This window comes from Ammospiza caudacuta, chromosome 4, assembly GCF_027887145.1.
Source record: "Ammospiza caudacuta isolate bAmmCau1 chromosome 4, bAmmCau1.pri, whole genome shotgun sequence".
NCBI classification, from domain to species: Eukaryota; Metazoa; Chordata; class Aves; order Passeriformes; family Passerellidae; genus Ammospiza; species Ammospiza caudacuta.
This window is the reverse complement of record NC_080596.1, coordinates 77,781,953-77,809,039: the sequence shown is the minus strand read 5'-3', so window position 1 is coordinate 77,809,039 and position 27,087 is coordinate 77,781,953. Positions and strand designations below refer to the sequence as shown.

Below are 27,087 nucleotides of genomic sequence, written 5' to 3'. Positions count from 1 at the left end.
TGGAAAACAATTTTTATTAACATGTCTTACATTTACAATCTTTTATTAGCTAATCAACATCAACATGCAAAAATAAGCGCTAAATACAAACCTCTACAATATGGTTTTGTTTAAACTACAATGGTTTAATTCTTTTGAAAAGTCATAAGGATGTGTTCTGCAGTTGTTAAAATTGAACTATTAGTTTCAGTAATGAATACTATTTAAACCCTAAAATTATGTAATCATCCTGCAAGGCATCTTCAGAAACTTCGCCCAACACTTAAGAATACCAGCTCATTGTCATGTGAGTACATTCTCAAAGCAAGAAATAAGGCAGTAGCACTAATGATTTCATATTGAACCCTATGCACATAACTAATAACTTTAGAAGGACTTTAACACTATGGTAGACTGGAAAAAGAACATTTAAACAAGCACTGGATTTTGCCTGAAATGTTCTCAGTTCTTCGTGATACTTATGCAACCTCCTTAAAATATTTGGGTTTGGAAAAAGACTTCATACTCCTTGAAAGCAGTCCCTATCTGATCCTCCAGAGAAGCCACCTCGTGCCAAAGACATCAAAAATATCTTCCCATGGAAATAAGTTACATCATTCACGTTCAGGACTACTTCACCAGAGGATCATAAAGAAGGCAAAGAGGAGCTTAAAGGAGAACACGTTGGTAGTACTGAGATCTTTGATAACAAAAGGGTCTTGGACAATTGTGAAAAAGAGGGAAGGAAAATGGATTTCATTTCAAATCTGTTCTAAGTTTTCCCCCAGTGCAAGTGTCCATCTTTAAAGAAAGCTATCCTTTAGAAGATGAAAGTACTTTTCTTTGAGAAGAGTCCAATTTTTGACCTTATGTTACAAAACCTTAACAATCAAAATTTGTTTTTGTGTATTTTATTCAAGTACAAACTTAAGTCATAATTCCTCTCTTCTTTTTTTTTTTTTTTTTTCCTTTCAAGAGTGTTTATTGTTGCTCATTGATCTTTGGTCGCAAGAAACAATAATGCCACCGACAGGTCTGCTCCCCAGGGTGGCAGCTTTTGCTTCTTTGCCACACATTAAGGCCCCCCCTTTGCAGGGCGTGCCAAGATACTCTGTGTCAAAATCCCAGCGGCACTTCATCCTGTGGTCACACACCTACATGATGTACACTTTCTCAGCTTGTGAGAAGTTGAAGACTTCTTTGGTTCTTGGGCAAATTACTTTGTCATCTTGACGGATAGAAAGCAGAGACTGAAAAAGAGGGAAACCAAAAGATAATATTCACAACAGTAATTCAAAGCACTATTGAACTGTTTAGGAAATGAACTTTTAATTTAAAAAAACGTTGTGGTCTGAGGTCAAAACATCTTTGCCCCCAGAAGTGACTTATTGTACATTATTGCTCTCTGGAGGGAAAGATTTCCAATGCCATTTGATCTGGTGTTATAAATTCACATAGTTAGGCATGTGACCATTAATATATCTTTATTAGGACCAATTTAAGCAGCTAAATATACAGTCCTTAAAAAAACATTACTGCAAGAAGTATTCTTCCAGCTTCTGAGTTTCTAAGCTCTTATTTTGATCTAGATTATTCCAACAGCCGCTGTTTCAGCCCTCAGCAGTCAGGGACTGCAGCACTTACATTGTAGCCGTAGACATATCCATTTGGTAACATCATGGGAGGGTTGTTCTCGTTCATTACATCCCCAGAGATCTTGCACACTAGTCGGGAGTTGGCACAGTGTGCCATGGGCAGGGGCTGAGCCAGCTTGTTCAGGGATTTGCTACACACGGGGCAGTCGGGGTTTTTGGAGCTCCCGTCCTCTTTGTAACACTGCCTGTTAGCAGCAAGTTAGGGAACAATCACCACCATGAAACCACAGTGAGCTGCCCAGGGTATGGAAACCTGAAATGGGAAATATCGCCAGCTGTGCCAGCAGAGCCCAGGTGGCAGCATGCACAGAACATTTAACTCAAGTTTCATGTCCACACAAAAGAATCAAGGGTTTGCTCTGTTTCAAGGAACAAGAGTGAGCAAAACTCATGTCTGGCACAGGTGCAGCTTCTGAGGTGCAGCACTCCAGCAGCACCATCCCTTCTCCAGCCCAACAAACCCAATGAAATTTCAAAAGATGCAGCTATTTTTGAATATTCATGGAAAACCTTGCAGGTCAATTTGTGTTTAAGTGCTTAAAAACCAGTAATTTTGACCCAGCTCAGTAACCCTTGCAGGCATATTCACTAATTTCAGACATGAAAAGACAGCCAAACCAGACACAATGTTACATTTTACCTTAAAATTTTTGTTTGGGCATGCCTTTTTTTTTAACCATAATGCTCTTAATTATGATCTCCCCTTAATTTAATAGTGACCAATTTATACCCCATTTAAACAACTGATGAGCAAAAATATTGAAGTGCCACATTTCCTATTTGAGCTCTCTGAAAAGCCTCCATAAACCAAAAATAAACCCCCACATGGCTTTTTTTTCACTCCCAGTAATATCTGCTTTAAAGGATACGGTGTTTTTATAGCTGAAAGGCCTGCCTGGAGTGTTATAGTAAAAACAGAATTGTTTCCCAGCTGATGTAGTCTGTAGTTATCATATCTAAACTGTTGGATCAGCATTCTCCATCGAGCAGGGTCCAAGAGATCCTGTTAAAAAACAACACAACTATATGTTGCTTTCAATCTGATTGTCCCAGGGAGCAAAAGCCTGGGAGTGACAAATTGTGCCAAACTCACTTGTGCAAACCCATCACAAGCCAGAAGTGACACCCCAATATATAGTGTTTAAAAAGTACCTTTTAGCACTACTTTATTAACACAAGTGTTATTTAAAATAGCTGGAGCAATATTCAATCTCCATCACCTACCAAATGTTCTAATCAAGATACGTAAATCCTGGTAAAGAGGTTACTTCTTCCATTTAGTTTCCCAGAATGCTGGGCTACATAGGAAACAACATGAGCACTGTGGAATGGTTCTTCTGCAGCCTCTGAACCATTAACATCAAAAAGTCAGAAGTGTTTTTTAACTTAAGGCAGGCTAATTCTGCTGATAGTCAATTACAGTACATAATATTTACAGAATTCTGTAAAAAGACTTCAATTTGAAGAAGCTGCCACAACCCCAGGTTAAAGAAAGCTTGCATAAGCTACTCATTTAGAGACAAAATTCTTTAATGCTGTATGTTACCTAAAAGTCAGGATTTTTCTTTCCATGGAAGTAAGAACTAAACCCACAGGTCAAGGATACACTGAGCTTTAAAAGCAGTGCTGTTCAAGAGTCATGTAAGAAGGGAAGATCCTTTGGAAATACACTGAGTGTCATCTATGCAGGGAGACACCCAATAGTGACAATGTTTATTTACCTTTATATCATATTTCTCATATAAATACTATACTGCTCATATTGCCAACTCTGCCTGCTGCACTGAGGGAACCAGGAGAATCAATCTGGGGACACCTTACAGCACCTAAAGGTGCCACACAAGATCTGGAGAGGGACTTGTGACACGAGTCACTCCCTCCCATCGAGTGACAGGACAAGGGAAATGGCTTCAAACAGAAAGCAAGCAGGGTTAGACTGGGCATTAGCAAGAAGCTTTTTGCTGTCAGGGTGGTGAGACACTGCACCAGGGTGCCAGAGAGGCTGTGGATGTGCCATCTGTAGAACTTTGCACTGCTGAGACCACACCTCAAGCCCTGTGTTCAGTTTTGGGCCCCTCACAAGGACACTGAGGGGCTGGAGTGGCTCCAGAGAAGGGCACAGAGCTGGGGAAGGGTTGAGCACAAGGGAGCTGGGGGTGTTTAGCCTGGAGAAAACCAAGATGAGAACACGGTTCTGGGTTGATGGTTGGTCTGGATGATCTCAGAGACCTTTCCCAACCTTCACAGTTCAATGGCTCTGCTGTTGGAGACCAGGTTGGATTTGGCTCCAAGAAATCTGGTCTAGTGGGAGGCAAAGTGACATAAGATTGTTCAACAGATATCAAAGAAAACAGCTTGTTCTGCCACAGCAGTGAATGTTTTCCTTGAAGTCCTGACAGAGGAAAAGCCAGAGAAAGTTCTATTCATTGGTTATTGAGGATGCTTCTTTCCTTGGATTAATAAAAATCAGCTGGTTAGAGATATGATCTCACCAACTTTATCACAGATTTTTTAAAAAAGAATTTACTTAAGAGGCATTTTAGGAAGCCATTTATGCACAGAACTCATAGTCAAGATACTAAAGGTAACTCCAAACAACCATGTGCTGCAATTGTGGTGAACTAGGTAATTATTAGAGAACTCAAAACTTAACTGCCATAAACTAGAATGCTTTAAGTCATATCCATAAGCATTAGGGAATTTGCTCTCATTGTATGGTTGTATGTGGAACAATCCCACCTATTTCTCCTTGTTCTCCCTCACTGAAAAACTCCATCCAAACCAGCCCTTAGAATAAAACACAGGATTCTTATTTCCTACCTATTTCTTTCTAACTGCTAAAATATTGATAAATTCTATCATACACCCAGTCTTCTAACACATCTATCATTGATATTCATGACTTAGATCAAATCTAGCATGCAAAATACCAGGATCCTTCCAGGACTCCAGGATGAGCAAAGAAATTAAAATTGATTCTGTGGGTTGTTCGTTTCAGGGTTTTTTTTGTGTGGTTGTTTTGTTAAACCATGATTTCATCATCATGTTTAGAAAATGTGTTTATACTGGCACTGCCAGTACTGGCTTGGCATTTCATGGAAATCTTGTCTTGCTTTGACAACTCAGCTCTTCTCTACCTTCTGCCTCCAAAGCAAGTTAAAAAGAAGTGAATTAGCACATGACCACAGAACTGTCTGTAGAAACAGCTATCTGTGAATTTTGTGCTTGATTTAAATTTAGATGTAGATATTACCACTAATATCTACATCCATTTGCATAATCCAAATAAATGAAAACTTATTTTAAGGAACAAAAATACTGCTTTCACATCATTCAAATCATCCTTCATTTCCTCATCCCAACCACTGCAACAACAGTAATGCGAGGAGCAGAATTGAGAACTGCTGCTGGTGTATTAAATCCACAGGTTTGTATGTTGAACAAGACTCTCTCTCTTTTTTTTTTTTCCTTTGTACTTGCCCATCTGCTCTTGCTGTATATTTAATTATTGTGCTTCCAGCCCACAGATCTCTAATGCTGGGTTCATGGTAAGCCTAGCTCAGTGTCAATCCATGTTACTGTTACAAACCAGCTGAAACAATACAAATATTTTCTGGATTAATGTACAAGGACTGGTTACTAAAATTAAAAGCTCTTACAAAGGTGGAATTTAGGAAGTAAAATTTTTAAAAAACCTTTAACTTGATATTATCAATGTATTTTCCTGTGCTGAAAAAAGAACATCTGTTTTCATATTGTGCTGCAGCACAGAATTTCAGTGTTACCTTATAGGGAGAGATATGAGTGTCTGAAGGAAAGGCCAACATCCCCATCACCTGTCGAACCTCATCCAGCTGGCTCCCCTCAGCCTGACTGAAGTGCTTTCTTGCATGTCTGAAACAGAGAATTGATACTTTATTAGACAGCCTTGGCTCCAAATCAAGTACATTCACTTAATTATGGAAGACTTCAGAGAAAACCTACAGATTCTGCTCTCAATATATGAACTCCAGGAGTGCTCTATGTACATTTAAAGGACTTGGAAAAACCACATCCTGCAAATGGGAATGCAAGAATGACTAATAATTACTATTTTTACACTGTGATTTCTTAGAAACCAGAATCTTTTTACTGTAGTGTGAAGTCTTGCCTCACCTAGAACTAAAACAACCATGATTATTAGAAGAATGATTATTAACCATAATTATTAGACAAAATGCCTCTGCTCATGCAGGCTCAGTGTATGACACTCCTCTGGCATACACTCACAAGTGAGATAAAGGCAGGCTGAAAATCAGCTGTTCCAAACCCATTACACATCAAGAGTGTTCAAATAACTGCAACGTTTATTTTGAATAAATGATTCTTTGGAGGCAGGGGTATAGGCCTGAAGACAGTATCACTTCCTGTGCAGACTACAAGAAATTGTAGGGCAATGTAATAGAAAACCCCTTGTTAAGAGCACCTTTTTTAGCCAGGAAAATAAAAAATTAATTAGAACCTCAGTATAAATTTTTGTACTTTAACACATACAGATTGTAAGGGATAGACACATGGCTGAAAGCTTGGATATTTGAAATAAGTGATAGAATTACCAGAAACATATTTAAATAAAAAATACAAACTTTAATATTTTTCAGGAAGTAGTAAGAAGCCACAAAATTATTACCAGATTATGAGGATATACAACTACTTTAAAAGCCTGTATGAAAGTTTCCCCGGTCTAGTGTTCACAAGATCAGTAATTCTCAAGTTGGAGTGTAAGTGTGCAGGAAGACCTTCAGCCTTTAAACTGGTGATTAGTTCAGCATTTCTGCTAAAGCTCCTGTTTTCAGTGGTGCACAGATGTAGCACAGCAGGCTGGGTATGGAACCAGCATTACACTGAATTTCTGGCATTGCATAAGTGTAGGAGAATTTTCCCTGTGCTGTGACTTCTGCAGGAAAGATACCAAGTCATCTCTCAAGTCCTCCACTAAGAATTTGCTCTTTTTAAACTTTTGAATAGTCTTTTATTAATTCCTAAATTACTATTAGGAATAGACAGTATTTTCAAAATTGCCATTTCATGGCTTGAATAAGAAAACCTAGGCAAGTTGTTTTTTTTTTTTTTCCAATTCTGAATTTGACAAGTACACTGAGGTCATCAATACCATGAGAACAGTCACTTCAGCAGTGTTTCAGTACTCCCACTTCCTCTCCCACCCAAGCCAGGAAGCAATGGAAGTTATGTAGGACAGAATGTTTCCACCCAATTTCCTATGCTGGGTGAGCAATTCAGGAATGAAAACATGTTCCCCAGGTGATAACTGTTATGAGGGCCGAAGCACAAACCCCCTGGCCTGGAGAAGAGACAGCCTGGACACACTGGAAGAAAGCTAAAACAACTGTGGAGAGCTGCAGATGAAATTGAGAGCTTTTGCAAACACAGATTAGACAAACAAAAAAATTCAGATCTACCAGCTGAGATTATCTGTGCATGCATGAGAGAAAAAGGGGGAAAATCTTCTCACAAGACCTGATCAGAGTGCAGTTGTGTTCTGTGATGGTGGAACAGAAGCCACACTTGAGCTTGCACAGCCCGGTTAGGGCTGAGCTCTCCTCCCCACCACCAGCCTTGTATCACGTGCCAAGCACTGAGCACACGGGGATGTGGGGCCTGTTTGGGCTCAGCCACAAGGAGTTAGGTTTCCAGAGTGACCCTGTGTTAGTCTTTATCTCCTGACTTTCCCTCTCTCCTGTGTTCTTTAAAAAACAACAAGGAAGTTTCCCACAAGGTCTGCATGCTATGGCTGAACTCCCTCCACTGAAAAATTAAAATGGAGCAAGGCATCTTTCAAAGGTGAGCAAGTTCATTATCAAGTCTTTTTTAGATTGGGAAGCAAGACACAACACTGTAAGTTACCTGGGAATACACAACAGTGGAATTACACCTTATTTGCCCTCATGCCGTTATTCACCCCTTTCCTTGTCATTCAGCTAATTCCATCTCTGTGCAAGTGCTGGCTTGCTCCTGAGGTCTGTGTGAACATTACAATGCTTAATTGCCATGTTTTTACCACTATTAGCACATATGAGTCTCTATAGCTAAGGCAGGGGGCTGAATTTTTCAGGAAAATAATTTTTAAATCCTGACAACAGACCATCTCTGAAGTCACTAAATTCCTGTGACAGATCTAAGTAATAGGTAGAAAATTTTGTTTTTCAAATCCCAGAATGATCCTGTAAACTCTGCAAGGACAAAGTTCATCATCTTTTGTGTGCCCCTCCAGCCCACACAGGTACAGCTGATATATTGTACTTGGCAAATATTTACAAAGACTTGAAGACCGACAGTTCACTAAATTGTTAAAAGGATCCACATTTGCAATGCCCAGCTTAGATGTCTACATATGCCTGAAGATAGAAATGAACATATTTATTGGGCAGTAGCAATAACTGAACACAAATATAAGGGGTTACCAAGAGAGGACTTGTTTCTACTCAGTGTTCTGGGCAATGCCTGAATGCCTTTATCTGGGACCCTTATGACAACCAGCAGAATTTATCCTCAAATGGCTCAAAAGTACATTTATACCCCTGTTCAACTGCACCCCACTAGAAAAATAAAGTGTTCATTCATCCTTGTAGGAGGGAAGTTGACTAAAATGATAGACTGTAGCCATTTTTCCCTAACTTTGCCCACCATCAGCTATTATTTACTCCTTTTTGTCCTTTGTATTCCCAGAACAAGAAGTGCACATGATGTTTTGTTAAGCTTTTAGCTGAGAACTTTGTGTATCTCTGGCATTGCATAAGAGCAAAATATCAAAATGCTGTCAGATTTCCCAGAATGAAATTAGTGAGAGCTCTGAAAGTGTGAAATTGGTGTCATCAGTCATTCATTGTTACTTTAGTAGGTACAAATTTGACAAAAAAGCTCTAGAGACTGAGAGTTAAAGGCTAATGATACTAGGCAAAAAACTGTGTTATATTTAAGGTTAAGAGATTTACTCTTTGTATTCAAGAACAGTTCTTTACATTCTTGAAACTTGCACTTTCAAGGCTACTCTGATAAGGCACCTTAGAGGAAAGTCTGTTTGTACTCATTCTAAAAGCTACACTTATTAAATAAGATGTATAATTTTAAAGTTCACATCCATTTTAATGTAGAAGCAATGTCACTTCAGAGGTTCTCAGCAGGCAGCAAAAGCTTTCAAACTTATTTAAACGCCAGCTGCGTTTCTACAAAATGTCAGTTCCCCCAGTTCCACTCATCCAGGAAACTCCTTGGTAAACAGCCTCTTTCTCTGCTTTCTAATGGATGCCTGACCTATTTATTGCACCACAGACAATACTGAAAGAATCCTGCTGCAGGCACTTAACAGAAGCAAGCTAATAAAACCACAAGTTGCAAGGGTTTGCTAGAAGCAATGAGATTTATGCCACACCTCCCCAAAGGTACTCCCTTATTCATTACTTATTTACTTTCAAACAAGTAGAACGCAATGGTAAAAACTTACAGTTTTTAAGCCACATTATTGAAAGGAAGCATTGACATGCTGAAGTCTGAATGTACAAAATAATCAAAACTCATCCTCCTAGAAAGGAGTCAATTAAGATACAGAAAGACTTCCACAGCTCCTTTTCCTTTTACAATTGGTTATGAAGTTAAAGCAGCCCTGCCATGAGTAGCAATCTATAATTGCCAAGTGTAAAATGTATGTCAGCCCTGAATTTCAGCAGGTACATGGAATACACACACTTCACCCCAACAGCACTCGGGATGGAAGCCTTGTTTGCCATACAGACAGGAGCTTTAAGTTGTAAACCCCAGACAGGTTATTCCACACAAAGCATGCTGTGGCCTCTTGAGGGCTGACAGCTTGCACATTTTACCACTTCTGATGTGGAAAAGGGATGAGAGGGAAACAAATATCCAGTGACAATAAAATACTGAAGGACCTTATCTGCTTTGTCCCAGTTCTCAGCCTATTTCCTTATTCCAGCTCTGTGCCTGCCCCCTGGTTTCCAAGCTACATAAGCAAGCTGTAGCTCAAAGAAAATAGTTTTTAGAGCATGGACTACTCATTGTTAAGATGCATGACTGCACACTTGGCAAAGAAACAAACTGAGAATAAAGCTAAAGGCACAGTATTCATTTGGTATAAAGAGCACCATGGGCTTCAGAAGACATAATGGAGCTGAGTCTCTTTCATGCTTTTCTTAAGTATTTGACAATTCCTTAGGATTTGATAATTCTATCAAAGGGTAAGTGTACACATCTAAATGCTAGCTTGTAGGTTTTGTTTTTAATTATGTTCGGTTTTAATTATTAACATTAAAATTAGCTGGAATTCATCAGATTGCACATTTGCATTGGCTGGGACCAGAGCAAAGATGATTTAAGTGCAAGTAGGGCAAAGTAGGAATGGTATTAGCTCAAAGCAAGCCATGCATCTGAATGAAATTAGAAGTAAAACCTGAAAACAACCCTAAAACTCTGCCCTGCAGGAGAGCTTCTCCATCCAGATTTGGGAATATGCTAGAATGTTTTCAGTCTGTGAATACATGATGGTAGTTTTCTGTCCCTCTGTGCTGCTCTGACCAAAAAATCAATTCTGCCACAAATACAAGTTTCAGTTTCTCAAGTACCTAGTTTGGGTTTAAAGGCAGCAGAACTTGCAACTTCCTTAACACAGAAATATTATGTGGCAACAGTGTTCTTATCAGGATTTATCAGCAAAGCTTCAAGTTGGGCCATGAACTTGTCACCTCTCTTTAGGTTTAAATATTCTTACAAAACAGAACCTGCTGGGAGTTCTCCCTCCCTTGTGCACATGTAAGCTCCAGTAGTTCAGCCACCTGCACCGTTCTTTGGTGCTGGCAAGGTCATTGCTTATCAAATTATCAATGCATTTCTTTGTCCCAGTATCAAAATTCTACTTATTTCAGCAAGACTAGTTTCCTCTGTTATCCTGGAACATTATTCCACCTTCAATTCAGGACCATTAACTTGGATGTATAAATTGCTTTATGTGCTGGTACTGAAAGCATTGTCAGAAAACTCTCTTGTGGTTAAGTCAGGCAGTGCTGAGGTGTGACTGCACTTCTGTCACTGATTCACAACCCCACTGGGCATTGTTGCTTTCTCTCTGTAGTCCCACTGAACTACTTCAGAGCAGGTAAAAATGGATATTGAGTTGGTTTCCTCATTTGGAGCCAGAAGAGTGGAGTGAGGAAAGCCTAACACAGCTCATCCCTCTCCCACCCACATCCATACAGAACTCTAAATTAGGCATCAATAGTGAACATGGCCTTGCAGGTAACTTGCAGAACAAAAAGTTTAATGAAGATAGCAGAGCAGAATCAGTCAAAATTGAAATGTTAAAGCTTTAGATGAAGGCTTCATTAACCTTTTAGTATTTCTGGTAATTAAAACTGTAATGAATTGCCATGAGAAGCCAGCTGTACCTCTTGAAAATCAGTTAAGGGTGAATATATATTTATATATTACACTATATGCCATCAGAAAATCCATTTGATTTTTAAAGCAGGTTAATTTTCTAAAGCTTGATTTAGAAGAATAAGAAGACAGAGTTTCAGGGACAACATCAATTCTTTAAGAAGGTGCATCTGTGGAATGACACTTGGCCTTTAAAGAAAGTCCAAGCCCAGCTTAAATCCAAAGACTGATGACAATAGCAGGGGAGACCCTCCAAGGCTTTACAGGGCTTCTGGGTGTTGCAGCAACAATCACATGTTTCTAATGAAGCATAATACCATCTCGTTAAGAACACTGTTGGGAAAGCATCCTAATTTCATACCTCACAGCATCCAGTCTCTTGTTCTGTCGAATGAGTTCAATGAACTCCTGAATCCTTAGGCTGAACTCCAGACAGCTCTGAGATGAAACACAAGACAGGCTCTTAGATGGTGCCAAAGCTGCACCGCACGCTCTGTGAACGACTTGTGTGCACAACAAAAGAGAAACTGTTAATAACATGCAACCTGCTTTGCTTGCTTTTAGGCATTCATGCAAAAAAAGTTCAAATGCTGACTCTACACACAAGATCAGCACAGAATTCCATAAAAGCAAACAAATTCCTCCTCCTCTTGCCTCCTGTACAACTTCAGCAGGGATGAACTTTCTCCTAAAGACTGGAAGCCTTGTTACCTGAGACACAAATGAGAGCAATAGGTGGTTTCCTTGGACTTGCTCACAATAAAGCAGTAGAGTCAGCAGGAGTTTGGGCCCATGTGCTAATTTGGACAGGCCTACCCAGAAGACTGCAAGGAAGAATCAAGCCTTTGAATGTCTTTTGAAAAACCCCAGTATTAACAAAAACCAGCACAAAGTTTAAGTTGCTGCAATTCACTCCCTCCCTTTCTTCAAGCTTCTATCCCACTCCTCTTGTCAAACATCTAAAAGCCATGCTGGAAACAATCTCAAACAAGAAAACCAAGTGGCATTTACCTGTTTATGGAAAAAGGTAAAATTTGAAGCCTAATGAAGTTGAGAGTGTCCCTTTAAATCAAATTCCACAACCAGTTCACAAAATCTATAAAAAAACTGTGAATATGTGGAATTAAAAAGAAAAAGATCTCTCCCCATAAAAGAACAAATCACTATGCTTCTTTATGGGGACACAGTCAACTGTTTTATTACCTTATAAAAATAATGAAACCCCAAAGTGCTCTGAATCATGTATAGAACTCTATTCCCTGTATTCCTCTAATCCACTTGCTGAGTGTTTTTTCTTCAACCATGTTTGTAATGAATAGTTGCCTTTTGTTTATTGTCCATCAGCACAGACACATTAAAATTCCTCAGTGTCTTCAGTAGGAATTTGAGCAACTCCAAATTTCTATCAGTTAGCTGCCTGGGGTGACTAATGCACACACTGCAACAACTGCTTATTTAAGATTTAAAACACAAGCCATTTGAACATAAAAATGATGCATTCTTTCATATGTTAAAACTAACTTCTTTAAGGAACAGAAAAAAATTACTTTCCAAATATGCATTTTTCTGTATTCAAGCCCAGATTTAGCAGAAAACAAAAATTTCTCCTCTTGAGATTTTCAATAGGACTATCTTTGTTAACCAAATCTACACAAGTCCTCATCTAGAATTTTAAATAAGCTTGTTTCTACTAAAAATCTGATCAAGCTTTTTAACTGTTAATGATACCAAATCCCAGGGCTTCCTCTTTTGCTAGGACGTTTCCATAGCAAAACCACATGTCAAACAAATGAATTTCCAAGTGAGGTGCAAGCCAGTGGCCCCAGGGTTCTGCAGACAGGTGTAACTAGAAGCAGAGTCCTGGACAATCAGATGATGCACATTCCAACTCTGTGTACCTTCACACAGTCCCACAGCAGCTCTTCACAGGATTTCAGATAGCTCACATCTGTAAAGATGACAGGACTGCTTTCCCAGGCTACCCAACAGTTCAGATTTCAGGTAAGGCTTGCATTCAGGTAGTGGTGGCTGGGACTTTACAACATTAACAGTGATGTTCTAAGCAACTAGACGCAGCAGAAATGTTTGTGTTTCAAAAAGAAGCATAGTAATTTCTCTTCTTCCAACTCTGATCTCTCACAGCCTTAGCTCTGGTTTTTGTTTGATTAAAAAAGAAACAAAAAAAGAAAATTAAAAAAGCATAAGGCTTGCAGAAATAGATTTTTGTTGTACTTTGTTTTTCAAAAAGAGGATGGGGAAGAGTCTTCCTTATTTACTGCCTGTTGAAAATTGGTGATGAAAAAGCAAAACGTTCAGATTATATTTCTTGTATTACTTAACATTAAGATTACACAAGGGGGATTTTTTTTAGCAGTATAATTATACAATGTGGTTTAGATACCAATTCTGGTTTTCCTTTAATGGTTTCCATAACAAGACCAGCATTTTCTCTAGAACAATCACTGCCTCATTGACTTTTGCATCCCATCTTCATCTCAGTTTGGCACCCCTGAGTGACAGAGAATGTCACTCCTTGCTTATTGTTAAGGGCACTCAAACATTTTTGGTTAAAGAAAGCACTTAGTTTAAAAAATAAGATAAAAACTTCTTTCAGGGAGGCAGGGATTTTGGTCAATATCAGTTAAAAACAGATCTCTGCAAGCCCTATAAAAGATTCCAGCATGTTTTGAAATGCATAATTTAAGAGACAAGGAAATTTAAGTGGACTGCACAGCAACAAGTACACAGCATGTTCAGCCCATGGTACTGGATGGCTTGAGGAAGACTTTTGTGTTTATTGCTTGATTAGATTCCAGCTTTTGTTTTTGTATTTTCTCACAGCAAGTGAATTCTTTACTCTCAAGTTCTGTCGTCTTATATTTAAGAGTTAAAAATTACTAAGACTAAAATCTGCATCAAATTTCTCTCAGGAATTTTAAACCTGAGAGAAGAGATTATGAATGAATTTCACCTAATTTCATTCTTAAGACACATTTTTAAGAGTTAAAGTCTCAGCAGGATGCACAGAGTTATTAATTTAAGTCTACATGCATTAAGACACTACATGTTTCTCCCTTTGTTTTCAGATTACACTAAACCCAACTGAGTATTTTATTTTATTTGAGCATCATTTGTTGAGACAACACTGAATCCAGAAGATGACCTATCACTCACTTCCAGGTCTGACATTTGTGGGACTGTTTAGCTCCAACTACCTATGCCTTTTAAGAACATTTTATACTTACTGTCCTTACTTTTATACAAGATCTGTAATTTAAAGCACACTGACCACATCCAGCATCCAAGTAGTTTAGACAACAAATGAAGCAAAATATGAACATGTTGTATTTTCATACCTTCATTTTTCTGAGTCTGGATTTGTTGTCATGACACCAAGCCAAACAAGTCATAGTCTCTTGTCTTTCCAATGACTCTTCCACTTCTTTAGCAGTCAAAAACATCTCAATATTTACCAAATCCTTCAAAAAACAAAAAAGGAAGGAAGATGTTGTTAAATTGTACTCATACTTCACACAACAATTCTTCAACTAAGCTGGAATACAGAGACACAAAAGACTTTGTTCTCAAGACTTCTGGATTTTAGAACCGTACTTTGCAAAAAAGTCATTACAGGATATTTCCATGGACTGGAATGTTCTGATAGTGACAACAGTTCTCTGAGTCTAGTTACATAACAGAATAGAACAAAACAAAACAAAAAAGAAAACGAAGATTAACCCTTGAGTCTTGCAGACTTTTATATAATTGACATGCTTAACATCACAAATATTACCATAGCTCTAGTGAACTAAACTACTCTCAGAAATAGATGGCATTTCAATCTGTCAGAATAGCTGAATACACTTAATCTTAGAAGTTCTACCTTGCAAGAGAAAAAAAGAGAAAAACCAGAACTAGCATCAGCTATACATCACATTCACATCTGGCATTCCATTGGCCAGCTTTTCCTTATAAATACAGGAAGTCTAATACTACTGGGAAGTGAACTAAATCATATTAGGGTTAGCAGAAAGGTTATTTACAGAAATTTAAACAAACCACATCTATTTCTAAAGTGCAGCAGAACTTGCAGCTTTTACTAAATCTTTCTCTCATCACTTGAATTTTAAAACCAAAACATTAACATTTATTTTATAGGTTGTATGACCAACAAAACCATTTACCATCAAAAGAATAAAGGGCCTCCTGCAGCTCTGCTGGTATCAAACCCAGGTAAGTCAGATTGAGCTCAGAATCCAGACAGCTACAAGTTTATAGGACAACACTGAGACTGGACTTCAATGGACTCTTCCCATACCCTTAGAGTTAAAAAACCAAAAATCTATTTTATCAATGTGTTGGCAAATGAACTGAAAGAATGCCAGCCTGTTCCACAACAGTATTTTTAGAGTATTCCTACAAGAACATGAGAATAATCATTTTGCTGGGCTGTTTCCCTGATGATATGCTCAAGTGGAAGGAAAGTGCATTACTCCCCTGTGCATCATAAGGTGACCATATAAAAACCTCTTGCCCATTAACTCCTCTGTGTAAGTAGCGTAACACATAATGCAGTCATGTTAATTATCCTGCTTGCCTTCCATACAGCTGGAGTGGGAAGACAATTCCACTGAAGTTACAAACAATAACGTCTCCATGCATCTCCTCAAGCTTTGAGCTATGTGCTCTCTTAGTGAACAGCATTTGCTTTTACACCAAATTAAAACAAAACCATTTGTTTTTACATCAAAAAAGGGCTGGATGTGCTAAGCAGAAACAAATCACTGGTTTAATCTCATTTGTTAGCTTTTTAGAGTTTAAGCTTCATTACAAAAGAAAATAAAGAAGCATAAGGGCAGCATTTGTTATAAGCCCACGAGCTGGTGAGAGAATCCCAGCTATCTGTATTTATCAATCAGGTGTTGGTATAGCAGCCCTCTACTATGAGCAAAAAGACTGCAATTGCTGCTGAGACAGACAAAACTCTTCAATAAAGAGAATTTCTACATTGCATTTGAAAATTTAAAATGAATCAGGTTCTATGTAACAGAAATGCTAATTAGATTCGTGGCTGCCAAAAGAAGTCAAAGCTTGGCAGCCTTCTCTATTAAATAGACATTATGTATCCAGAAAACAGAGGAGAACATTTTAAATTAAAAGAGTTTCTTTCAGAACCAACAATTACATTTAAATTGCACCAATAAATAGGATTTTCTTCTCTGTTCACTTGATAGAAAGTTAAGAAACAATATAAAAGGGCATTAAGAAATCCTTTTGTAGAGACAGGAATAGCTTTTGCGTTTGCTTATAAGCAGTTAGAAATCTTAATCATGCAGACTGATTACTACAAAAATACTAAGATACAATTGGGCAATAAACCTTTCAAAACCCCACATGCCACACAGGTTTGTTTTTTTAATCCAACCATACTTTCCTATCTTTCCTGGTAGTGCCTGCTCTTGGTGCTTCCTCCTTAGCCAGGACTAAGGAAACAGAAGAAAGGAGAATCAGAGGATTTATCAAAACTGGCACAGCTCTGCTACACAGCCCAGTCAGGAGTACAACTTGTCTGCCTCATCCTGGATGGGCAGGAACCAGTTCAGCATTTGGAACAAGTGTCTCATGTTCCAGTCAAAACAAATCCCCGTTAAAACTCCAGTCCTGAACAGCCTTCTGAAAGTATTCTGCAATTCCAAGATGCACAGGCTGCAGACCATACAGAAACATGGTCTTTCTCAGCTCCCAAAACACGATTAAGATTTCACAGGCTGCTACAAAGTGCCTCTCTTATATAATTTACATATAAAATTAAGTAAATGTAAATACACAGTTTTAGAGAAATACTGCCACTTGATTTTGCAGGTGCAGGAAAAGCAGAAGCAAGAAATCTGTTGCCACACACTCCCCTTTGAAATGACAGTATTCAGCACCATTGCAAATGTTTTCTGACTTGTACATAAACTAAAGAGGAATTCTAAACTCTTTAATTACCCTCTTTACAACAGAAACATCTCCCTTCATTTCACACTTTCAGCTTTCACACTGAAATGGGGGCTGCAATACTTTCCTGCCCGTGCTGCAGAATAAGGAGAACCCTTCCCCACACTCTGATTTTTTCAGTGCTGGATCAAACCATAACTCTTAGCACAGATTTCCAGCCTCTGTGCCTTGTCAGAACTTTGCCTAAATCACTTGATAGCAAATACACAATTACCTGAGGTTGGGCAGGAAGACTGATTTACATGAAACTTTCATTTAATTTTACAGCTGTACTGAAAAATAGCCTCAAATGTCTCAAGGAGGAGAATACATCCCATTAAGTATTGGTAACAATTACCCAGACACTCAGGGGGGGAAGCACAGTACAAACCAAGGAGTGCCACATGGATTTCATAATTTCTGCTTTAAAAAATGGTATTGGACTAAATGAACTAACTTTCCCTTCTATACAACAGTTACTAACCAGGTTTTAGAAGGGTAACTATCTCAACACTGGGTGAACTTTATCATAAAAGAACTATTTAATTCCATTACAACAGTGAAAACTCCAGAGAAAGACATTTCATTAGAGAAAACTGCACATGAAGGCTAAAGTCACTCCAGTGAAAGCAGCGATACTTATTTAAACAAGAATACAGCTATCCATCACCCTGTGCTCTGCCTGATTTACATATATATAGCTTTTAAAATATCACGGCTTCTTTTTAAGCTGCAAGTGCCTCCAGGGAGGGAGGTTACCAACCCCATGATTCTGCACAGAACTCCAATTATTAGGTATAAAATCCTGTGAGGAATGAGGATGCCTTTATGATGACGATTACTAGATACATACTCCTGGCCAACATAAAAGCTGGATCCCATTTGCTCAGATGGGTTCTCCGTGAGAACATCCCAAACATGTTTATGCACATCCCCTCCTCTGAACAGCCTCTGGACTCTGCTGAGTGTGAGCAGGGATGGGCTGAGCTCTGATGGGCTGGGCTCGCTCCTCAGCAGGGCCTGTCCTCACTGGAGATAAAGACTGCAGCAAAAATGAACACTAGTCTGAAACAACAAAACTAAGAGAACAAATAAAATGGGCCCAGGACTTAATGAATTTATGTGGTTGTGTCACAGAAAAGAAAAAGTGATTCACAAAAATATTGTGAGGAATAATAGCTGTGAAATAATGAGAAGGTATGTATAAAGGCAGTTAGGTAATTTGTTTTAACTGGCAGATATATAAGCTTCATATGAATTTAAAATTAAACACAGCTACATCTATTCTAAAGTTGTGAACCAAACTGGCAAATATATATAAAAATGTGATTTTAAACTGAATTTAAAGCCAAACAAAGGCTGTAACTTTAGACTGTGCACAATTAAGAGAATTCAGCAGTGAGCTGGAAAAAACCCAGAGCTCTACATGTGTGGCTCTAAATTCACCAGGAAAGCTGCTCAGAATTTTCAGCACCAGATGCAACAAAAATAGCAACTTCGCATGAGATCGTATGTGAAATTACTTAAAAAGAACAAAACCATCTTTTCTGCAGTAGTAAAATAACTACAGAAATTCATGTAGTGTTCACATGAGGAGTTTTATGTAACACTTTAAAATTTGGAGCAATCAGGTCAAGTCATTCCTCTCCAGTGGTCTTCGCTATGCACATGAGCTGAAGTACTTTTACTTTATGAGATCTCCAGTCACAAGTCTGGAAAGCTATCAGAAGGAATGTGTGATAAAATCCCTTCTAATTCATATGAACATTTGTGTATTAATATAACCCCCAGAATATTTCACATTAGAAAAGAGAATCTTTAACAGGGCACAAAACCAACCAGAAATGGGTACTAGAACACCAAATACTTGATATTTTCAAATCTCCTATAAGCCATTTTCAAAACAAGATTAATTCATCAAAAAAGAAATGTTAGGCTTAAGATAAAATAAAAGATCTGATGCAGTGAGAAAAGGCAGCATTTTGTAGAAAAGTAAGTATCCTCAATGGAAAAAAGCATCATAAAATAGGCTATGTGTTGTATAAAATAAGCAATTCATAATATCATAGGATGCTGTTTATGTATTTTTTCAAAAATGCAAATTGTTTATTTTTAATTGCTTACTAACATCAATATGAAACTGAAAATAGGCCAGTATGCCTCAAGCTATCAGTGGCTCATTGCCAAGAGTATGTACCAATAACAGCTTTAGTAAGATTGACTATCTGTCTATCTGTACACATTACATGCACAAGAGCACTACCCTCATAAAAAAGCCTTTGCTGATGCACTCCAGTGTTCAGCAGCATGGTAAACTACTTGTGTATGAAATACAATGAACACTTAGGTCGCTCAAACAACAACTTCAGAAAAAGCTGTGTTAAGCTTTTAATGACTACTCTCATACTCTCCACAGCAACACAACCTTCAGTACAATTGAGTTCTATGGAAGTGAAATAGAAATGCACTAATGAACAGTTACAAAGAGGTCAATTTGGTCTTCTGTAGTAATATATTCATTTGTTAAAACTTCCCCTGTGATGAACACACAGCCAATGCAGGCACCATGTCAGGCTGTGATTGCTGTTCCGCAGCTCAGGGAGAAGCAAACACAAGCAGTTGCAAGGTAAGACCACAGGAAAGAAGAGATCAGTGCATTTCCACAGTGGGAAGCAGTGAAAGAGGCATCACTTGGCAGGAGCAGGAAGCCTGGAGAGCAGCACAGTCACACTGCCTACTTGAAAACAAGTGCAGGAAGCAAAAATCAGGTGCAGGTGAAGAGGGGGCAGTGCAGGTGGTTGTGATGGCAGTAAGAGGAATTGGGAGCACAATCCAAGGCTGCTGGAGTAACAGTTCCTTCAAAGTCAACACAGCATGTATAAACTGCACTAACATTGAAGGGAGACACAAATTAAGAAAATAATGGCAGAGGTGGTGACAATACAGCAACACCACAATTACTGAAGACCAGTTAAAGTAGGGCACAAATTAACAGTAAAGGGCCTCCTTACTCTGCTCATAAAATAACATGGTCTGAAGATCATTAAGCTATATTAAGTGTTATGATGCTACTCACATTAACAGGATTAGAGAGAAACTAAAGAGAGTAACTGACAGAATGTCCTACTCAAAGGCAGCTGCAGAGCTAGTTATTGGGGAAAAATGCAAAAACAGACAGCCAAACCACAGATTTATCAACAGAAGAGGCAGAAATGTTTTTGTCTACCAAGTAAACAGAGTACCCATGGTGTACAGTCAAGCTTTCACATGAGAGCATCTTCCATACCCTCATCACAGCACCAACCTTTAGCTCTGTCTGGTTGTTTTTGCAGGATCCCAGGATCTTACACTTAGTGTCTGTCAGAAGAGCAAGCTTGTGCAGCATTAGAGGATACTGGTACTTTTGTTAATTAGTTCTAGTGATTAATTCATGCTCTAAACTTGTGTCCAACTTCTATTTTTCTGACTAGATTACAAAACTCCTCGGTATTTGACCTCTGCTCTCACACATACCCAAAGCACCCACCCATAACATTCTCCAGTCATCCTGTCCCTCCATCCAGTTTTTCCAACAGCTCTCCAAAGTGTGGTCACCAAAACTATCCGTATCCTGGCACTGGCTGCTCCAGAGCCAAGCACAAAGAAGTGTTTCATCCAGCTCCTTTCACTCAAGGACATAAAGTGCTTGAAGAGCCTCAGAGTTGGAGCAAGCACTGAGGTTGGTTATTAGCAATCTGTTTTCCCAACGCATCCTCTGCTCCTGCCTCAGCAATTTTTGTAGCTCAGCAAACAGCTGCACCTTTACCCATCAGCATGTCATACCATGCTAAGTGCAGTAATAAATGACTACACTACAGTAGTGTGACAAAGCCTCTAGAGCTTAAGATGCATCATTGGGCAGAAAAAAAGTGCCTCGTTTTCTGTCATAGCCTCTTCTAGCAGAGGAAAGGCACCATTCCTTTGCTAGAGGAGCACAAGGCCTGCAGCCTTTGTCCACGCAGGATCAGTCTGTCTTAGCAGCTACACACACTCTAACAAAACATTATCTTGTCATTTAATGTAGCAGTAAGAGCAAGTGTTAAATGTGAGGTAAGATTTATACTTTGAGGGAATGTCTGGCAGGAAGAAAGGACAGTAAGAAGAGGCATAACTAAACCCAAACCTCTTCTACTCCTGGGTAATCTCCAGGTGACATGATCATTCCCCATTTAGATAGAATTTCAATTCAAGAATTTTTCTTGCATCAGCAGCCTTCCAGAGTAAGTATTTTGTAATAAATTAGCTCAGTTATGATACACTACAGGTAACCCACTTAGTCTAAATAGACTGAAAAAAAACATGTTCAACATCACAGCACAATTCACGTTGTTGGCTTTTGAAGTGTCAAATGATTCGTAATGAGGAAGTTTGTTATTCTGCTTCAATCTTGACTATTCCACATTTACATAATTCTAATTCCTCAAGATGCTTGAGACAAACTGCAGATGTAAGGCTGTGCAGGAATTGCAGCACTTTGAAATTCAGACGAACACACCCAGACATTCATTACAGCAATCCACTCAGAGTTGCCATGCCTACACTGGGTACAGCCAAAACACGTTTAAAGGAGTTTCCAAGCAGCTCTCTATAGCCTGGTACTGCAGGTAACTCCAAGCAGCACAAGCTAAATCCTGGCACCTTTAAATGAGCTCTGCCAGTTTAGGAGTTCCTTCACACAGAGTTTTCCTGGAACATCTCCTGGGGGGGAACAGCAAGTCACAGGAGAGGGACACAAATAGCTCCTGGCAAAAGGCACCTTTGACCACTCAGCCTGCATCTGGAAACTCAGCTTGGCTGTGTTCTGCATGACAGCAAAGTAAATAATACATTCAAGCATTACGATGAATATTATTTACCTATTTGAAATTGAATTGTTATGAATATAAATGTGTTCTGATTAATTACTTTAATACATACGTGTGTGTTTGCCTACAAGCCATTCTCAGACTATGCATCTTAACAAGGAGGATTTCTAAAGGCACATCTGTATGATTGTTAAAAAATGTGTTTATTCAGCTTTTAACTTTTTGAGTTAAGACTTAATACTGCTCCTTTTTGTGATCTCAAATGTGCAGGTTATTTTCTATCTCCCATTTTCTGAGAGAGTTATCAAGCAGAAACAGTTTTTCAGGGGATGGATTACTTCAAAAAGAGCAGCTTCAGGAAGATTTTGCCCTGTAGCAGACAGAAATCCTTCAGCAGTATTCTACTGAGGTGTCAGCTGGAGGATCCATATCACAGTGCTGAGAACACTTTTCTAAAGCAAGGAAAGAACATTCAGCTTTGGGGTTGAAAATAGGAACATGATATAGAATAGGAAAGAGATCAGATATTTGGTCAAAAGCCATGAAGTTCAAGTTTCTCTTATACCACAGGACATCAAATAATATTTCACAGCTTTCTGTAACAAAATTAAGAGAGTGGAACATGCTTGAATTTGTAGCAGGTATCTTTTCTAGTTAGGCTAATCCCTCCAAAAACAGCTTTACAGAAACTGAAGCTGCAATGATGCAGTAAAAAAGAATAACTGGACCAAAAGGGAGGGAGAGAAAAATGGAAGATAATCAGTTTTTCCAATGACTACTATTCCTTATTTAAACAAAATGAATTTTTTTAAAATAAATGTATTTACTACTTTGAAAGACAAACACTTGTAGAATGGCTTTTCAGTCTCTGCCCTGTTTTGACATTCTCCAGTGAATAACCATTACCACAGATATAGAAGTTCAGCTCAGGAAGGAAACCATTGACAATAACTGGAGACCTGAACTCCCACTTCAAGAAAATGACTATCTTTTTGGGACTGTGTCAATTGTCAATACCTGAAGTGTCAAGAAGCCCTTCTAATACCAATCAGTGATGACAATGGTCATATGTCTAGACCAAACTCCTTAAGTCAATGGAACACTCATTTCCCCCTCAGCTCTCAAAAGCAAAAAGCACACTGTGGTATGAATGCAAAGGGCTAACTAAGTTTCTTGAGGGATGATGCATGTACTTAATTACTGATCTAAGAACATTAATTGGCAGAATTTTAATTGATATACACAATCCCTGATTTAAGGTGAAATTAACAACTTTTAAGTCATTTAAGAGTTTTTTCAACTCAAGCATTTAACTGTCCACATTCCAGTGTCACTGCCCACCCTGCCCAGGGTGCAGTAACTCTTCTGTTCCTCAGTGGATTACAGATTTTTGAATAATTTGCTCCCTGCCCCAACACACCAATAATTAGGTTGAATTTATGCTATCCTTCACAGAAAAACCATTGCCACTTGTTCAGCTTTTGTACAGCTTGAGCAGTAAGGCAAGGAGATACAGCCTTTTACTAAAATAAGCTAAGCAAAGATGGAAAGAGGATTTACAGCATATGATAAGGGAGACTGGAAGCTTCAGAATCTGGGTTTGTTTTCAGTCCTACAGGCAAAAATCACTACAGCTATACATAATTAAGCAAAGAATGTAAAGACACTTTATATGTTTATTTTTTCTTCCTAGCCTATTAAGGAAAGGGCTGGAAAAACAAATACAATTTTAAACCCCACCACCTCCAGAAACAGTACACTAAGTACCATATACATAGCTTAATTATAAAATTTATCTACAAACAGAAACCAACTTCCTACTGGAACACCACTCTTCCTAAACTAGATTTGCATATCAATTAATGGCATAGGAATGAGACAGCAGTATAACAAAACATGAAATAACAAAGTTGAAGTCAACAGACAACGTTGCCAGCTAGCTGGAAATATGAATCTGCAGATGAAAATAGGCATTTTTATATTGATGTGGTATTACACTGCAATAATGACCTTATTCTGATTCTATTTATTCTAATAAGCCTATACAGATGAGTTTTATTCATATGCAACAAAAAAACCCATAACATTTAGTTTGTATCTTCAACCCAAACTGTTTTTCACATCATTATGGAGCCAGAAGACATCAAGAAAAAAGTCCACAATAGAATCCCCTCTACCTCGTATTTACTTTGCACAAAAATTTCTGTCTTTGACTGTCAGCTTTTATTTTAATCTTACATTCTGGTTTACTTTCCCAAATAGCATTACTTTTCTTTAAAGACATATAAAAAATATTTAATGTTTGGAATTTATTTCTTATATTGCCATAACTTTATGCTGTATAAATGCCTTATGCCCAGTTACTCCTTACTTGAGCAAGTTCTTAACTCTGATATTTAAAATTTCCCTGTTATTTTTTACATCCAGCATTCCTTTCCATTCTGTTTGCTTCCTACTTTATAATCATGGTTTTTAAGCACTTATCTTCTATTACAAGACTTGATAGCCTATCATTCCTATGGAGGTAATTAATTTAGAAAATAGCCCAGAATTTGTCACAGGCCATCAAAAACTACTGGAGTTGTACACTATGGCACACAGTCAATCTTTGCCAATAGCACACAGCTGACAGTCTGCCCAAACACTGGGGTGATTTAATGGTTTCCCTTTGGTCACTGAAGCAGAATCCTTTCTGACCTGCTTCACCCACGGAGCACCTTGGCAGCCCTGCAGGTCTCTCACGTTCAGGAGCCACACAAGAAATTCAACCAGGCAGGCTGAGACTCGCTCCCAAGACTGGTCTAACAGCTCCTGGAAAGTGTTTAACTGGGATCCCCAAGCTACAACTGAACTGAAAAAGCTGCTTCCTTCAGCCTTCCCAAGGAGCAGCAAAGGGCACCTCAGCCATGTGCCCCACAAGCAGAGGAACAGTCACAGAATGGTTGAGGTTCAGATCTCTGAACTTGTGTAGTCTCCCTGCTCAAAGCAGGGTCACCTCTAACAGGTTATTTGGGATCTTTCCCATTCCAGTGGGGTTTGAGCATCTCCAAGTACAGGGAGAGCCCACAGGTCCTTGTGCCTGCTGGGGAGCCCAGAACTGGTACAGCACTCCACCGGCTCTAAGCAGGGGTGACTACAGGGGCTGGAGACCTCCCTTCTGCTGCTGCTGATCCCAGTGCAACCCAGAGTGCTGCTCAATTGTCTTTGCCACCAGGGAACATCACTGGGCCATGCTTATCTTGTGCACCCACCTCACCTCTGGCTGCTGGACAAGCTGAACAATAACAGAACTTTTTTCAGGTTCTTACTTAGGGTATAATGTCTACCCAGTCGTAACAAAATCAAGACAAGAATGGTGGTGGGGACATTAATCAGAATGCCAGGTGAGACCACAGTAAACAAAGATTACTTGGCATGAGAGAATAAAATGGTATTTTGGAAGCATTAGAGAACATTTCAATGCTCACATCCTTTAGCAAGAAAGGAACAAAAAGAAACAAAGCTGCTGCCTTACTAAACCAACAAAACCAGAAATTCTGTGTAACAAACACGTCCCAGAATCATACTCTGTAAAAGCTGTTCACAAAGAAGATTGCCATACAGTCAGACCAAGTGCAAATCAGGGAAACTGAGGGAAGTCTTATCTTCATTAAGCCAAAACAAACCATAACACTGACTAAAATGCATAATTTGAGTGAACTAGAACAAAAAAGGCCTCAGTGCATTCAACATGCAACTGTGTTCTGTGTTATTACTCTGATGTTATGCAAATTAAAGAGTTAGACTTGCAGACAGAAGGTAAATAATCTTATTTAAAACTCGCTTTTCAACACAAAATTTTCTATTCAACAAACAGAATGGAAAGCTTTAAGTATGATGTTTTCACCACAGGGTCTTGCAGTATGTCATGAAGACTTCCACGCTCATGGCCAAACCAAAGCTGAGCATTACTTAATCAGGCATAACAGAGCTTGCTAGGAAAGTGAAAATATTTCCATAGTGCTTTTTCAGCAGACCTAGTAGGTGCAGTAACACGATGACTCAGCAGAGATGAGCTCCTGCTCAGAACAGAGGGAAGCATCTTCCAGCAGTGGGAGAGCTGCTGAGCAGTCAAGCTGCAGTTATCCCAGCTCACTGCCTTGGGTATTTCTGACTCACATGCACGGGCTACTTCACTAGTGAGGCACAACAGCCTCTTCAGTTGATTTGTTCAGGACTATTTCCTATTAATACTTTGTAACCCACTTCCCCTCTCACTTCTATTCAGCCTCTACATGCTATTTCCTATTTGGCATTTACTGAAATTGCTGCTGGCTGAACAGGATTAGACAGCAAAGCAGCCAAGGAATAAGAGACACATGACAAATAGGTCCCTGTTACACAACAAAGAACAAGTACATATGCTCTAATTTGACATCAGTAAAAAATATATTTTTTCCCCAACAAAATGAGAGAGATGTGTTCAACTATTCCACCTAAGAAAGGCAAAGTACATAACTCATGTAAGAGAATTCAACTTTCAGCATCTTTATTAGAGTAAGATTTTAACTAGAAGAGTTGCATACGTTCTGCAATCAGGCATATCAAAACAAGATTCAAGGACCACTCAGGATCAAATAGCAAAGGCTACCTAAAATCTGCAAAACATGATTTCTCTAGACAAAAAGCAAATTCTTGAAAAATCAGTTTTCATGTCCTCCTGGTTGTCACAGGACCACAATCAGGATTCACTGGTCTGCATAAAATAGCTACACCAAGGTACACAAACTGCAAACACTTCATAACTCACTGTGAGCCCAAGCAAAACCAACTAGCTCACCAGTGAGAAGGAAAGCGACAATCACAAAATGGTGATTTGCAAACCAGCAAAATGTTCTTAGGATCATGCAAGATATAATGGCTACTAAAAAACCCAAATTGTATCAAAATTTCTTTTCCCAAGTAAAAGCCAGCCTTTCTCTCAGTGCATTAAACAGTAGGATGATACAACAGAACAGTTGCTCCTGCAATCAGCAAATGCTATTCTGCTCAGTCTGGTCACCTACACGTATCAGCTGAGTGGGCCTAGACAGATGGGAAGCTCCACCACCTGCTTAATCAGCAGCCTAAAGGCCTCTAACAAGAAATTTTGTATGACATTTGAGAATTAATCTGAGTTTTAACAGAGAAAGGTGTTTATCCAAAAG

General features: G+C 38.8%; 1 protein-coding gene across 4 annotated transcripts in view; it reads right to left on the bottom strand.

Moving 5' to 3' along the window:
• Positions 1-925: 925 nt before the first annotated feature.
• Positions 926-27,087, bottom strand: part of MAEA (macrophage erythroblast attacher, E3 ubiquitin ligase) — a 47,725-nt gene continuing 21,563 nt past the window's right edge. For all 4 annotated transcript variants that reach the window (XM_058802984.1, XM_058802986.1, XM_058802985.1 and 1 more), the window contains 6 exons: positions 14,435-14,557; positions 11,440-11,516; positions 5,420-5,528; positions 2,504-2,637; positions 1,624-1,819; positions 926-1,229 (listed from right to left, as the gene is read on the bottom strand). In XM_058802984.1, the coding sequence (XP_058658967.1) occupies positions 1,134-1,229; positions 1,624-1,819; positions 2,504-2,637; positions 5,420-5,528; positions 11,440-11,516; positions 14,435-14,557 (735 nt within the window). In that variant the 3' untranslated portion in view covers positions 926-1,133. The remainder of the gene's footprint in view (positions 1,230-1,623; positions 1,820-2,503; positions 2,638-5,419; positions 5,529-11,439; positions 11,517-14,434; positions 14,558-27,087) is intronic.